This window comes from Gadus morhua, chromosome 2, assembly GCF_902167405.1.
Source record: "Gadus morhua chromosome 2, gadMor3.0, whole genome shotgun sequence".
NCBI lineage: Eukaryota > Metazoa > Chordata > Actinopteri > Gadiformes > Gadidae > Gadus > Gadus morhua.
The window spans coordinates 21510212-21526161 of record NC_044049.1 but is presented as its reverse complement, the minus strand read 5'-3'; the positions used below and the strand labels follow the sequence as shown (position 1 = coordinate 21526161).

General features: G+C 47.2%; 1 protein-coding gene across 2 annotated transcripts; it reads right to left on the bottom strand.

Annotated features, from left to right (window-relative positions):
- Nucleotides 1-2293: 2293 nt before the first annotated feature.
- Nucleotides 2294-15257, bottom strand: mcoln1b (mucolipin TRP cation channel 1b). 2 transcript variants are annotated; one of them, XM_030338106.1, is made up of 15 exons: nucleotides 15032-15257; nucleotides 14375-14589; nucleotides 13711-13872; nucleotides 13012-13168; nucleotides 12460-12541; nucleotides 10679-10775; nucleotides 9972-10071; nucleotides 9572-9678; nucleotides 9011-9160; nucleotides 8670-8771; nucleotides 8029-8151; nucleotides 5450-5656; nucleotides 5052-5190; nucleotides 4951-4956; nucleotides 2294-4431 (listed from the first exon to the last, which is right to left on the bottom strand). In XM_030338106.1, exons 1-13 carry the CDS (start codon nucleotides 15066-15068, stop codon nucleotides 5059-5061), a joined length of 1671 nt encoding a protein of 556 aa, XP_030193966.1. In that variant the 5' UTR covers nucleotides 15069-15257; the 3' UTR covers nucleotides 2294-4431; nucleotides 4951-4956; nucleotides 5052-5058. The 2 variants fall into 2 exon arrangements, with proteins under 2 accessions (XP_030193966.1, XP_030193957.1); XM_030338097.1 differs by lacking the exon at nucleotides 4951-4956.
- Between the last annotated feature and the right edge of the window lie 693 nt (nucleotides 15258-15950).

Genomic DNA, 15950 nt, shown 5'->3' with positions numbered 1-15950 from the left:
CCACCTCTCTCTCTGTCTCTCTCTCTCCCTCTCTCTCTCTCTCTCTCCCTCTCTCTCTCTCTCTCTCTCTCTCTCTCTCTCTCTCTCTCTCTCTCTCTCTCTCTCTCTCTCTCTCTCTCTCTCTCTCTCCATCCACCTCACTCTCTCTCTGTCTCTCCATCTGTCTCACCCTCTCTCTCTCTCTCTCTCTCTCTCTCTCTCTCTCTCTCTCTCTCTCTCTCTCTCTCTCTCTCTCTCTCTCTCTCTCTCTCTCTTTCTCTCTCTCTCTATCCGCATCTCTGTCGCTCCACCCAGCTGTCTTCCTCTTTCTCACCAAATTAATCTGAAACATTGCCAAAGCAATTCAGAAATGCAACAAAGGAAAAGTAACAAAGTTCTTCAAAAAGGTAAAAAGTGATTGATTATCAGTCAAGTACTGTGCAGAACACGAGGTCACGGGTACGGAGTGTATCTAAGTATAGCTGGGAACTGGGCCACTGAGCCTCTCGCCGAGGGCGTCTCTCTCTCTTCCTCTGTACCATGGTGACTGGTCCTGCAGGCAGACCAGTACTGCTCTCTCTCTCTCTCTCTGTCTCTCTCTCTGTCTGTTTCAAAGACACCTCATTCCCCAACAACATGTACCCAGACAAAGAGAGAGAGATAGACCGACACCGAAGTCGAGGGAAGCGGCAAAGAGAAAGAGAGAGAGGGAGAGAGAGAGGCAGTGAGAGAGACAGAGACATAGGGAGAGGTTGAGCGAGTGAGGTAGAGAGAGGCAGAGACACGCCCATCACCCCCCACTGACGCCATCTTCTGTAGAAATGCTCGCCACGTGTTTAATATTTCCAGTTTGACTCTGATCACAGAGTTGTGGTGACCTCCCACATGGGGCGCAGCCAGGGACTGGGGAGCTCGTACAGGTTAACACAGAATACAAAGCCTGCACAAATACACAAACGCACACAGATACACACACACATACACACATATACACACAGTGGTACACACACTACAGCCACACCCACCAGCCAGTATAATTTGATTCCCTTACTGTTGAACCATATAATCTTGAGATAAGGATTAAAGATTTTGGAGAAGCTAGACTATTCTAGAGGTATCCTAGAAGATACACAACGACTTTATGTTCCAATCAGATCACTTTTCCCTCATCTCATTGGAGCCCGTCATGCATATGTGTTTGTTAATACATCACATACAGGCTATCCTTATATTAAATATACTATACTATACTATACTATACTTTACTATACTATACTATACTATACTATACTATACTATACTATATACATAGGCTATTTACTAAAATACAGAGGCTTTTACCTATATTTCCTAGGGGTTTACAGTAAAATATACAGGCTATTCATGTACAGCCTGTTTAGGCTTTTTTCCATACATTTCTCAGAATCTGACATATACGTTTCATCTTGAGGGACCGGGAGCAGGACTGGGCCCTGAGGATGCATGTCCGGGCCGGTCACTCCCTGTCTGTCAGACGTAATCAGCTGAATAATGGATGCTGTTATTGGACGGCGTTCATCTCCACTTCACTAAGAGCACTAGCTCTCTCCCTGTCTCTCTACTTGCCTCTCTCTATCTCTCTCTCTCTCCCTGTCTCTCCATCCCCCCTCCCCAGCCACACTCTCGCCCTCTCTCTCTCTCTCTCTTTCTCTCCCTGTCTCTCTCCAACCCCCCCCCCCCCCCCCCCCCCTCCCCAGCTACTCTCCCCCCGCCCCGCCTCCCCAGCCTCTCTCTCTCGCTCCTCTTGCTAAGCCATTCGGGTTTTGCATCTTCATCAGTTACTCTTTGCGTTCGTGTTCCTCTCCAACTCCACTTATCCACGAGGTGAGGTCGCGTGGTGCGTGCTGATAATGGCGGGCGGGGCAGCGCCGACATTTTACTTGCTAAGCATTATTCCTTCCGTTTTAATTTATTTTGTTTATCTTTTCTTTATGCAACACTCCTCCTCTCCTCCATCCCTCCCATCCTCTCCTCGTCTCCTCTAAAATGCAGTGTTTTCAGCCTGCCCTCCCTTCGGTATTGCCTCTCAGCTGCTGTATTGACTATGTGGTTCCTCAGAGGCCGTCCGGCTGAAGGTCTGACCCGGCTCTCCTTTGCCCTCTAGCGGCACTACAGGAGCACTGCAGCGTTCCAGGCATATTATACAATGTACTAACTGGAAACCCACAGACATCTTCAGGATGGTTAAACGATCTATTGTGATCGCTTGAGTGGATGATAATGAGTTTGTCGCTGCAGAGGGTCGAGTAGACAAGAAAAAACACTCTCACCTGAGTTCAGTTTATACATGTTTTTGAATTTATTACAACCATTCATTGCTATATGTAAAGCAGTGGTATTTTTGGAACTATATATAAATAGGCCTACACGTTACCCAGCATTTAATATTGTGCCAGTGAGGCAAAAATAACAACAATATTTAATAAAAATCATAAAAAAACGATGTGTTTGCAAGGTAAAAGCTGCATTACCTTCCTATACTTAGTTTAATGGTTGTACATTCATAAATACTGACAGAGCATTTCATTAATACTTCAAGTAAAACTGTATACATATAATTAAAATTAAACTGAAGAGCTAACATTTAAAGCTGGTGTAAAGATTTGAGAGCTGTAAACTTTAAGAGAGAGCAAGAGGAAAAACATTTAGCCGCCATTGTGAAGTGTAGATTACCACACCTGTTATTGACATGCACGATGGATTCCCTGAACTAATCAGGGAAGAGATGCCTTGATTGGTAAAAAAAACAACTTTAAAATCTTAAAACAAATCTCAAACAAGGACAGATGCCTCAGAACAGTTATTTACATTGTATTTAACTCACTAATAGCTAAGACTAGATAGAAGCTTTAATTTCCCTATTGATATTTTGCAAAACATTTCAGAAGAAAAAAAAGCACATAATGTCAAGAGTCCCTTCTATTCCAGAGTGATTTATTTTTTCACCATTAAGAACAAACAAGCAGCTGTCCTCACAACTTGGCTTCAATGTGGAATCAAGTCACCAAAATAAAATGCATAAATACATAAATATTAATACTCAGCATCATATTGAAGGAAAACTCCAGTCTTAAACACTCTGACAATGTAATTAAACAGCTGTCCTATTCATTCCATGGAAGGTTATCCAGGTTTGTGTCAAATTGTACTTCTGTTGTTATCGGCGTGGTGACATACATCCTGTCCTTCTCTGCTCCAGTGAACCCATTTCCTACATTACCCAGAATGCCTCACTATGCCTTCTCAACATGAGGAGGTGACATTCTGTAGATTGTACGTTTGTATATTTAGTAAAATTAATCAAATGTATTTTGTATTATTAATTCTGAGAGCTAGCTAGACATTCAGCAGGGTGCTATGATACCATAAGCCCCACGGGCGACCAGGCCTTCCCTCCTCCCTCCTGATGAGAGTCTCAGCTGGGACCGCCGGCTTGGCCTACAGCATGGCTGTAGGGGAGTGTGGCGCAAGGCTAGCTTTAGCTTAGCCAGTGGTGTGTTCTGCCACACACAAGCATCAGTTTGCATCAGCATCAGTTGCCACACACTGGCTCAGCTAAAACTAGACGCTGTTAAGCCTAGATGTAGGCCAGGCTAAGCTGAACGCCAGTTTGAGATTGAGAAAACTCTCCCAAACCACCAAACTACACTAAACAGTAAAATACGACCTTGGTTTCCTATTCATCCCCAATATACACATCATAACAATATCAAAGTGTTTTAGCCTTGACTATTCCTTTAATCGAATTCTTCAAGGTCTTTTCCTTCAGTTTTCCAGAAGGAATGTGTGCAAACTTGTGCTGCGGTGGGAACCCAGAGCTTGTGTCCAGGAGTGCATTAGCGTGAGCGTTTAGCCTCCCTGTTCTCATTACCAGGGGGGGGGGGGGGGACTCAATATTAATGAAGACTTAGTGGGGGACCTCCTCTCACCCCATCCCCCCGGCCCCCCGGAGGACAGGAACACAGCAGACATCAAATATGCATATCCCAGCTATGCATATTTCATAATGTATAAATGCGTGTGTCTGTGTACGTGCGTGTGTATGTGTGTGTGTGTGTGTGTTAACGTACGTAATGTAATGTATTTACACCAATAAATATCAATATGCGACAGTTACCGAGGCAACCACATGGAGGGACGGATAAAAACCGACTCATCTGTAATTTCAAAATAAATATATTAAAATAACGGGATTCAAATGTAAACGAAGAAACTCTGAGGCCGAACGGTCGTCTGGTAGAGCCTGAAGGAGACTTATGGAGAGACTCTCCGAGCGTCTCCGAGCCCCTCAGCAGACCGGCCGGGGTCTCTGAAGGAGTTAAAAATGTAGATGTTGTAACCTTGGTAACCATGGGGAGTTTGGCGCAAGGTCAGCCCGATCGCCATGGAGACAGGATGGTTCCCGCTCTGCGTCTGGGAGGGGAAGAGTGATGTTGAGGACGAAGAAGAAGATGATGATGAGATGATGATTTAAATGAGGGTCGATTTATCCCCACGCACACCAGCACATCTGCACGCAGTCTCTCCACATTCTTCCCAAACGATACAAACTAACATGTTGTAGTTTATACAGCTCAAACATTCAGCATATACTGTAGGTCAAAGAGCTGCTGCATTACGGGGAACATGTGCCTCATCATAACCATACATCATGTTATAAATGAGATCTCTCTCTCCGTCCCTCTCGCTACTTCTCGTCAACCCCGCCTCTTCCCCACATCTCCACCTCCTCCTTACTACCCCCCACCTCCTCCTCCTCCACCCCCTCACCTTACGCCCCCAGGTCATCCTCCTCCTCCCCCTCCTCCTTTTCCCCCTCCTCTAAAGCCCCATCCTCCTTCTCCTCCCCTTCACCTCACTCCCCCACCCCCATTCCTGCCCGCCTCTACCTCCTCCTCCCCCTTACTCCCCCTTCCTAACTCTCCCCCTCACCTCCTCCTCCCCCTTACTCCCCCTCCCTAGCTCTCCCTCACCTCCTCCCTCACCTCCCCCTCCTCCTCCACCTCCTCCCCCTCCCTAACTCTCCCCTTCACCTCCTCCTCAGTCGCAGCAGCAGAGGAAGGAGCACGACGATCCTTCCGGTTCGTGGAAGTTTCCAGAGGTGGGCGTGTCCGCGCACGCCGCGATGAAGTCCCGCAGCTCGCTCACTAGCACCTGCTCCTGGGTCTGTGCCTGTAGCCACACACACACACACACACACACACGCATGCACGCACACACACGCAGACAAAAAGAGACACCACACACACACAAACACATAATTACTGAAACAAATAATAGTAATTATGATCCAAAATGATGATTAATATAAAACAAACTTTTATTTTCAATACTGAGAATGAATCTGATCGGACTCAACCTATCACCACACATAGACCGTTGACCTATGACCCACAGACCCTAGACTGCTGACCTGTGACCCCCAGCCTACCATGATGGTGTCGTAGGCTCCGGTGATCAGGGCGATGAAGAGCGACAGCACCATGTAGATGAAGAGGGAGATGAAGGAGTAGAGGTAGACCTGGCTGAACACCCACACCAGCGTGCTGCTGCGCTCCATCTCCGAGAACGTCACGAACATGTCGTCGCCGTTGATCAGCGAGAAGAGGCACTCCGACACCATGGACAAAGAGCGGAACTACAGACACACGCAGGCACACACACACACACACACACACACACACACACACACACACACACACACACACACACACACACACACACACACACAAACACACACACACACACACACAGGCAGGCACACACACACGTGTACACGCATACAAAGACACACACAAACACACAAAGACTCACAAAAAGACGCACACACACACACACACATACACACACAAACACACAATTACTGAACAATTATAGCATTCACCGGGTCAAACACAGCAACATGAGCAATTGAAACCGTTTCCATGGGAGACAGGAGACCCAACAGCGATGGTAATTTCCTGAGCGACTCAATGAGAAACAAACATTACACATGCAGAATAACCGTAATCTCAGCATAACCTTCAAACCGTGCATTATTAATAATCACATAAGTGCAGGGGTTTGTATGGAGTGAAGGGTAGTGATTGGAAGTATGGGAGGTTTGGACATTAGAGAGATAGATGGCTCTGTTGTGCGCTTGGTTCATAGTCTGACATTTAATTCTGCCTGGTTTGACATTTAACAGGTCTAAACTTCGTCATGATGTCCTTTAGGCTTTTTGAAGACGTTTTTTTTCATATTTAGATTTGGTCTTCTATATTTATTTGAAAGGGAGTTTCCATCCTAGATAACATTCTATCCACTTTCACTTTCTAGTATTTTCACCTTAGTGTGGTTGTGTGTGTGTGTGTGTGTGTGTGTGTGTGTGTGTGTGTGTGTGTGTGTGTGTGTGTGTGTGTGTGTGTGTGTGTGTGTGTGTGTGTGTGTGTGTGTGTGTGTGTGTGTGTGTGTGTGTACCTTACTGTGATAGTGTGTGTGTACCTCAGTGTTGTAGATTGTGTGTACCTTGGTGTGGTAGTGTGGGTGTGTAATTTAGTGTGGTAGTGTGTGTTTGTACCTTGGTGTGGTAGTGTGTAGTAGTGTGTGTGTACCTGGGTGTGGTAGTGTGTGTACCTGGGTGTGGTAGTGTGTGTGTACCTTAGTGTGTACCTTAGTGTGGTAGTGTGTGTGTGCACCTTGGTGTGGTAGTGTGTGTGTGTGTGTGTGTGTGTGTGTGTGTGTGTGTGTGTGTGTGTGTGTGTGTACCTTGGTGTGGTAGTGTGTAGTAGACTGCAGTAGTTTGTAGCAGTGTGTGTGTACCTTGATGTGGTAGTGTGTAGTGGTGTGTACCTTGGTGTGGTAGTGTGTAGGTGTGTGTGTACCTTATTGTGTAGCAGTGTGTGTGAATCTTGGGGTGGTAGTCTGAGTAGTTTGTAGTAGTGTGTGTGTACCTTGGTGTGGTAGTGTGTAGTAATAATAATAAACTCTATTTATAGAGCACTTTTCAAAACACAGTTACAAACTGCTGAACAAATTAAAGCCCAATTAAAACAATGAGCAAAAAATACATGTGATGTACAGACAATAATGAGCCATATGAAAACAAAAGGATAAAAGACAAATAAAAACAAAGGCAGGCTCAAATGAAATCTGGAAAAGATCTCTGATAAAAGTGGGTTTTGAGGAGAGATTTAAAAATGGGCAGTGACTCAGTCAACCTAATTTCCTCAGGCAAGTCGTTCCAGAGCTTCGGTGCCTGTATGGAGAAAGCTCTGTCCCCTTTAGTTTTGAGCCTGGACACTGGGAGGACCAGCAGTCTACTGCCTGAGGACCTCCGACTACGAGACGACACATAGGGGACTAAAAGCTCTGAGGTATAAGTTGGGGCCAAGTCATGTAGAGCCTTAAAAGTAATCAATAAAATCTTAAAATCAATCCTAAAACAAACGGGAAGCCAGTGTAGAGACGCTAGAACAGGTTTGATATGGCCATATTTTCTAGATCTTGTTAAAAGCCTGCCAGCTGAGTATGGAACAGTCTGTAGCCGTTTGAGTGTTTTCTGGTTCAAGCAGGTAAAAAGGCTGTTACAATAATCAAGTCACGAGGAGATGAATATTAGTAGTGTGTGTGTACCTTGGTTTGGTAGTGTAGGTGTGTTTGTGTACCGTGGTGTGTAGTAGTGTATGTGTACCTTGGTGTGGTAGTGTGTAGTAGTCTGTAGTAGTGTGTGTACCTTGGTGTGGTATTGTTTGGTAGTCTGTAGTAGTGTGTGTACCTCGGTGTGGTAATGTGTAGTAGTCTGGAGTAGTATGTGTACCTTGGTGTGGTAGTGTGTAGTAGTCTGTAGTAGTGTGTGTACCTTGGTGTGGTAGTGTGTAGTAGTCTGTAGTAGTGTGTGTACCTTGGTGTGGTATTGTTTAGTAGTCTGTAGTAGTGTGTGTACCTCGGTGTGGTAATGTGTAGTAGTCTGGAGTAGTGTGTGTGTACCTTGGTGTGGTAGTGTGTGTAGTAGTGTAGCAGTGTGTGTACCTTGGTGTGATAGGGCCCCAGGACGATCCAGCCACAGAAGCAGTAGCCCAGGTAGATGACGGCGGCGCAGCAGCAGAACCGGATGACGTTGGGGAACGCCGCTCGGAGCGTCACGATCAGGATCTGAGGGGGAGGAGGGGGAGGGAGGAGGAGGGAGGCGGAGGGGGAGGAGGGAGGGGGGGAGGGAGGAGGGAGGAGGGGGGTGGAGGAGGGAGGGAGGAGGGGGAGGGAGGAGGGGGAGGGAGAAGGGAGGGAGGAGGAGGGAGGGGGAGGGGGAGGAGGGAGGGGGGAGGGAAGGGACATTGGGGAGGGGAAGAGGGGAGGGAGGAAAGAAGGAAGGAAGTAAGTGAATGAAGGGAAGATAAAGAAGGGAATAAATACGATTTGTTTAGCATTTATTTCCGTTTGTTAGCATATGTTACCTTCTGATAACGTGGGTTAGCATGTCACAGCATGTTCTCATGTAAATTAGAGTGTGACAGCTCGTGTTAGCATATATCAACGGAAAGAGCGTCATTAGCGTGTGCTAGCATGTATGAGGGCGTGAGATAGCTCATGCTAGGCTGTGTGTTAGCATGTTTCAGGCTACGTGTCCTAGCGTGTGTGTACTAGCGTGTGTGCTGGTCTTTCTGCGGACTCACGTTGTACTTCTGGAAGAAGCTGAGGTAGCGGATGACGCCGACCCACACCAACAGGGTGGAGGTGCCCAGCAGGATGCCACACACGTCGTACGACGAGATGCTCTGTGGAGACAACACACACGTTGCTACAGAGACCGGGCTGAGGGAATGGACTGCATCTATACAGCGCTGTTCTGACCAGTGGCCACTCAAAGCGCTTTACAATAATGCCTAACATTCACCCATTCATGCACACATTAACACAGTCGACACTCGCTAGGAGGAGCCGGGGATCAAACTAGCACCCTTTCGGTTGCCAGCCCACCCGCTCTACCTCCTGTGTTTCCGTGTCGCCGGCTGACCTTGGACTCGATGGCGATCTTGATGAAGCTGCCGGTGATGGTGAAGAGGTCGCTGACGATGAGGAGGAGGTACCAGCCGTTGATGAACTCCATCCTGTCCCCCCAGCTCGCCCGCCGGCCCGTCCGCCGCTGCACAAACCCCACGTACTCCTGGGGGCCGAAACAAGCACACCCCGTGAGGTGGACCCCTCGACGCCGTGGACTCTGGTCCAGAGGGGAGGAGGGCGGTTTGGGGGTCTTACAGACGCTTTTATCCAAGGTGACTTACAATAAGTAAATTTATCAGGAGAAGAGAAACAACAATATAGCGCCGTCGGTACAGTAAGGTTGTTCATAGAACCAAGTGCCAAGCAATAAATATCGCTAGGTTAGCCAATTCCCCGTATACAGAGATAGCTAGCATAAGATGCTACCCGGTGCTAGGTACTATTGTTAAGTGCCAGGAAGTACAACATACGATAAGTGAGTAAGTAAGAGGGCTGTAGGGAGGTAAGGGGGGGCTATGCAGTGTCCAGTCTTTTGCGGGAGCTGGTGAGCGACTCTGCGGTCCAGACGTCTTACGTGCTGCAGGAAGACCCCCCTCAGGATGGAGCGACCACACAGCACCAGGGACAGCAGACACACCACCGCCACCAGGACGTCAAACACCTCCCGGGCATAGCTGTCCGCTGAGGAGAGGAGGAGACCGGGGAGCAGGGAAGAGAGGTGGAGAGAAGGGGAGAGGAGGAGGGGAGGAGAGGAAGGAGAGAAGGGGAGAGGAAGGAGAGAAGGGGAAAGGAGAGAAGAGAAGTGTATAGGGGAGGAGAAGAGAGAAGGGGAAAGGAGAGAAGAGAAGCGTATAGGGGAGGAGAGGAGAGAAGGTGAGAGAAAAGGAGAAGCGGTTCAGAGAGGGTGAGCACCAAGGCCATTGTAATTGATTCGTCACAGCCCGCTGGTCAGCAGGGGGTCTCTCATCGCTCACCGTGTCCCGAGACGTTGGGGTCCCGGCACTCAGTGATGGAGGCTCGGTTCTGGAGGCTGACCTTCACCCGCCCACTGTGAGCCTTGTTGTCCAGGAGGATCTGAAAACACACACACACACACACACACACACACACACACACACACACACACACACACACACACACACACACACACACACACACACACACACAGATACACACACAGATACAAGCACACACACAGACACACACACCACACAGACTCACACACACATGCACAAACACACACACACACACACACACACACACAAACACACACACACCATTTCTTAGAAAAATGCGAGCACATATCACAGAACACGGTACCCTCCTGGGAGGTTTCGGCCTCCTGCAGGGAAACAGGATCTCATGTGAACAGCGTGACTGGAATCACATGAAGGCCAGCAGAGATTTATTACTGCAGGGCTTCAGTGTCCGTCTTACATACATCTTCAACTCTCCGTCTGCATCACAATGAGGAGGAGAGGAGAGGAGAGAGGAGAGAGGAGAGAGGAGAGGGAGGAGAGGGGAGAGAAGAGGGGGAGAGGGGAAGTGGATCAGACTGCAGGGAGGAGGAGGGGGGGACATGAGCTGAAGATAAGAGAACAAGGAGAGGAGAATAGGAGGGTTGGAGGAGGAGAGAAGGAGAGGAGGAGAGAAGGAGAGGACAGGAGAGAAGGATGCTCACTGTGATGTAGAACGTGTAGCAGTCTGGGATCTCGTTGTTTATTATGGTCTGGATGTTGATGGCCTTCAGCTGGAAGTCTATGGTGACGTTGATCAGCCTGAGGACCAATCAGAACAGAGAAGAGTTATAGGGTATGTTAGAAGTGTTTTAATGAAGGCTATTCTGTGTGTTCAGGTGTGTTATGAGTGTTGTTCAGTGTTGTGTGAACAGGTGTTTGGTTTGTATTAACTAAATGGTAGTGTGTGTGATTGTGTGTCAGCGGAGGCCTTAGAACCGTCCAACGCGCAGCGGAGGACAGTTGCCTCCGCGAAGTCCATTAATTCCTGATAATGGACACCTTGAAGGGCATTATCCTGCTTATACCATGGTCACTTTCCAAAGAAATATATATATATATTTTCATGCGTTTTACAATCAAAATATAAAGTTTTTCAAAGACCATAACTTTGTTTCCCTGGTAACGCCTGAGGGTTTGACTAATACCTGGAACAATCATTACCCTCCCGTAAGGTTCTTATGCAACGGAAATGTTGTTCACTCCTCCAGTAAATACGACGGACCTTAGCTACAACTTGGCAACGGGAGGTATTCTAGTCCACTAAGCTATGAGCCAGAGGGGAAAGTTATGCATTGTACATATTTATAAATCAAAATTCGTCCCAGCCTTTATACCACAGATACTCTAGGGCAGGCCTATTCAACTAGCACCAGTGGGCCAAATGCGGCCCCTCTTAATTTTTTTCTGGCCCGCAAGAGGTTGCATGCAAAAAATAAATAAAATAAAGGAGAAACATAGTTGCATGCAAATCAGGTTTCTGTGTGTAGCCGGTGATACTAGCCAGTATCAGTACCCCACAATCAGGAACTGGCATCACTTATTCTGACAATGTTTGGCTCAACCGATACGTGTGAGTCTAGCTTTTCTCATATGAATGCCATCAGAACAAGGGCACGTTGCTCCATGACATATGAGAAGCTGCATGAGTGTCTCAGGATGAGCCAAACTAGGCAAACAAGGCAGTGCAATCTTTCTCACTGACTCACTGGCTCAAAATGTCTCATATGTACAGTAGTTCTGTTTTGTGACGATTCAAACAACATTGTTGAATTCTAAATACGTGTCCAAAATATATGAGAACAAAATCTTTTATAATGATACGATTAAAAGTGAAGAAGGAAGGAATGCGTCCGACAAGTTTATTCCATGTAGTAGTACTATATATATTAAGTTAACACTACTTTAAGTACGATTTATTTGTAGTGATTCATTCACGTAGTTTTACTCTGTGCGGCCCATGAACCCCCAGTGGTTTTCCTTTTCGGCCCCCTTGTTAAGGAGGTTGAATAGCCCTGCTCTAGGGTCTATAGCATATAACCGCATTGCCTGATTACAGTTTGATTCATTTTTCACAATTTACCAGCTCTCGTTTTGAAGACCGAATCCCCGCGCAATTCGTTTCAATGGGAATCGCTACGGCCTATACTTTCAACATAAAGTGTACATATTTATAATTTGAAGTTCTTCCCAGCCTTTGTACCACAGATACTTTAGGGTCAATAGCATATAACCGTGTTTTCTGATTACAGTTTAATGCATTTTTCCCAATTAAACAGCTCTCGTTTTGAAGGCTGGACAGACAATTTGACTGAAACTACTTAGCAGGTGTCCGTATATCAGGGGTTAATGCACACCCTGCAGCCAATCAGAATAGAGTATTCCCCCAGACCGTGGTATAATGATTGGTAACGTATGTTAGAGTGTATAAGGGAGGTTGCCTGACTTGTGGATCTTGAGGGTGAAGTTCTTGTAGTCCTGGTTCCCCTGAGGGGAGCCTGGTGAGGGCGGGTCCAGTCCGATACACTCTGAAAAGAGCAATTGGTTAACACTGAATCTGCTGTTCTTCACGATGTTCTCAGTGAGCATGAGCCCCACAGAGCAGACACTCCTACGCAGTAACAACAGTTATTATATTATGTCATCACCGTCATCATTGTCTAGAAGTACTCTGCGTGACAGACTCCCTGACCTATCAAACTGCCGAGGAGGAAGAGGAGGAGAGGGAGGTGGAGGAGGAGGAGAAGAGGGAGGAGGAAGAGGAGGGGGGGATAAGGAGGAGGAAGAGAGGGAGGAAGCAGAGGAGGACGAGAGGGAAGAAGAGGAGAAGGAGGAGGAGGAGGAGGAAGAGGGGAAGAGGGAGGAGGAGGAAGAGAGGGAAGAGAAGGATGAGGAAGAGGAGGAGGAGGACGAGGAGGAGGACGAGGAGGACGAGGAGGACGAGGAGGACGAGGAGGAGGAGGAGGAGGAGGACGAGGAGGAGGTGTGTCTGTCGTACCGGTGGCCACGCGGGGGTCGATGTCGAAGGTGTCGTTGGCGGGCTCGATGCTGCCCCGGAGGAAGAAGCGCTGGCAGAGGGACAGAGCGCTGCCGTTGACGCCCGCCCCCGGGACATAGGCGTAGCGCCCCAGGGAGGTCTGGGGGAGCAGCAGGTACTGGAGCACACACACACACACACACACACACACACACACACACACACACACACACACACACACACACACACACACACACACACACACACACACACACACACACACACACACACACACACACACACGCAAGCATACCGGACAGACACACACACACACACCGGATAGACACAGACACACACCGGACAGACACACACATACACGCACATGCACGCACGCACACACACAAACGATCAACTAACAAAGCCCCCAATCAGAAGACACACAGACCCCTCAAACAGCTCTGTGCATTTATTAACAGGAGTGTCCCACTTTATACTGTTGGAATAAACTTAAGACAGTGTATTCGGCCCATCAAGGTGTGTGTGTGTGGGGGGGGTATCTGGTCCAGGGTGTGGTGGTGGGGGGGGGGGGGGGAGGGGGGGGGGGGGTGTACCTGGTCCAGCGTGTGGTGGGGGTGGGGGGGGGGGGGTGTACCTGGTCCAGCGTGTGGTGGGGGGGGGGGGGGGGAGTGTACCTGGTCCAGCATGTGGTGGGGGGGGTACCTGGTGCAGCGTGTGGTGGATGACCCCGTACAGGTCGTGCTGGGTGTGAACGGCCTGCTGGACCCCCTCCTGGTAGTCCCTGAGGAACAAGTGCCTGAAGGAATCCGTGTTCTCCTCCTTGAAGGTCACCACCATCTGGTTACTGAGCCCGAACAGGACCAGCTTGTGAGGGGGGGGGGGGGGGGGGGGGGGGGGGGGCACACAGGGGGGTCAGACCAGATCACACCGGGGGGGTTCATACAAGAGGAAAATGATTTAATATTCAAATATTCAAATAAAATAGAATAACTAATATCGAACAGGAGGATATCAAACACGGAAGACTCAACAATGAACTGGTTTGTCTCCTCTGGTAAGGTTCTGGGTTGAGTTTGCCTAATCCACCCATTCATTCACCCATTCACCTGTACACCCATGAAATAATTCATAATAAGCCATTCATCCACCAAATAGTGCTTCAAACGTCCAACAAACAACTAATTGATTCGTCAGTCATCAATCATTAATTCATCCATCCATCCACCAATTCATCCATTGAAAAGAGTTGTGTCTTATTGTTCCTGTGTAGTAATAACATGTGTTATTATACCGGGAGCACAAGTGAAACCATTGTTGGCCACTGGGGGGAAATAAGCTATCGTGTCTGTATCGACTTCAGAACTACCTGCACGGTGACGATGATAATCTTCAGCAGCTGCAGGCCCAGTTTGAAAGGCTTCCGTCCCTTGGCGTGGTATTTATCACAGGGGCTCATGAAGAAGTATTTGAGTTTCCTCCTCAGCGCCTCCTCCTCCTCCTGTGGGCCCGGGTCTGAGGGTCCCGGGTTCGAACCCCCGGCCGAACCATAGCTCGTAAGGGAGGCGAATAATCGGTCCTTCTCTGTCCGGACAGACGATGGACCTCAATAAATACATTTTTTTTATGCTAAAAAATACACAGGACCATATGACTATGAGGACATCGTCCTGCATCGTTCACATCCTTTAAGATTCTAACACATTGTTTTAATCCGACATCGTATAGATGTCATTCAGGCTATGTCATATAATATAAGAGCCTTTATTTATTGTGTAGACATGGTATTTCATGGTATTTATTTTGAACCAGTGTTATTGTCCTAATTGTCTAGACAGACCTAATACAAATCAGTCCATCTGTTTACATTCTGAACCTAATAAATCAGATCAGATCATCAAAAAGTCTCTTGTATAGGAACCAAAACGATTGAATCTCTGTAACTGTTAAGAAAGGTATATATATGAGGTGTAAAATAAGTGTGAATATAGATGGTTAGATCACATTTTATAAGGTTATCACAGACCTGTGTCGCTGATGCAGGTGTATGTTGAAGATGCCATTGCGTTGCTCTGGCGAATACCGGGAAACGGGTAACCGAAGTAACTCAATGTCGACCAAATAGACAGAATAAAGGCCGAATCTCGGAAAACATTTTTGTTAATTTACATTATCGAAAGAAGACGTCCAAATTGTGCCAGAGAAACATTTAATTACAGGTCGCAGCTTCCTACATGGTGACGTAACCATCACGTGTCATCAGCAGAGCACCTGATTGGACGAAAGAGGTTCATATTGTTGTCCTACACAAGCACACACACGCACTCAACAAAATGAACATTATGCAGATTTTCTGTTCGCATATTTTATTACAAAATACATTGAAACATAAAACACACGACACTAAAGACACAACCACCTCATATAATAGCAGTATCAGTATGGTTAGAAACAGTATTGTTAGACCCGTGTTGTAGCAGCTATGCTGCTGTGAACGAATGGAGAGGTTTCCAAACTCTTCTCGTAGTGTCTACCAAGGTTTCTGTCTGTTTGGTGTAATCATCTGGATTACCTAACTCTGATCCCAGGGATTCAAACGAACCCAAAATGACCAGATAAGATCCTGTCATGTAATCAGGATACATGGCACATCTGTACTTTGACACAAAGATTCACAGCCCTAAAGTACTATGACACACCACTAGTTAACTAGGCTGAAATAAAATAAGTTTACGAATAACGTTTTGGATAACTCTTATTTCAGTTAAGGTTTTTTTAATGCAGATTAACGTCAGGTGAGCAATGACAACCCTGGTATAAAAGCAGCAGTATAAAAGATGTATACTTTCAAACCAACGTTCCTTGATAGGTTAAATGATGAGGAGGAAATTAAACACACAAGACTAAACGATGAACAGGTTTGGTCCCGTCTGGTGAAGCACTGT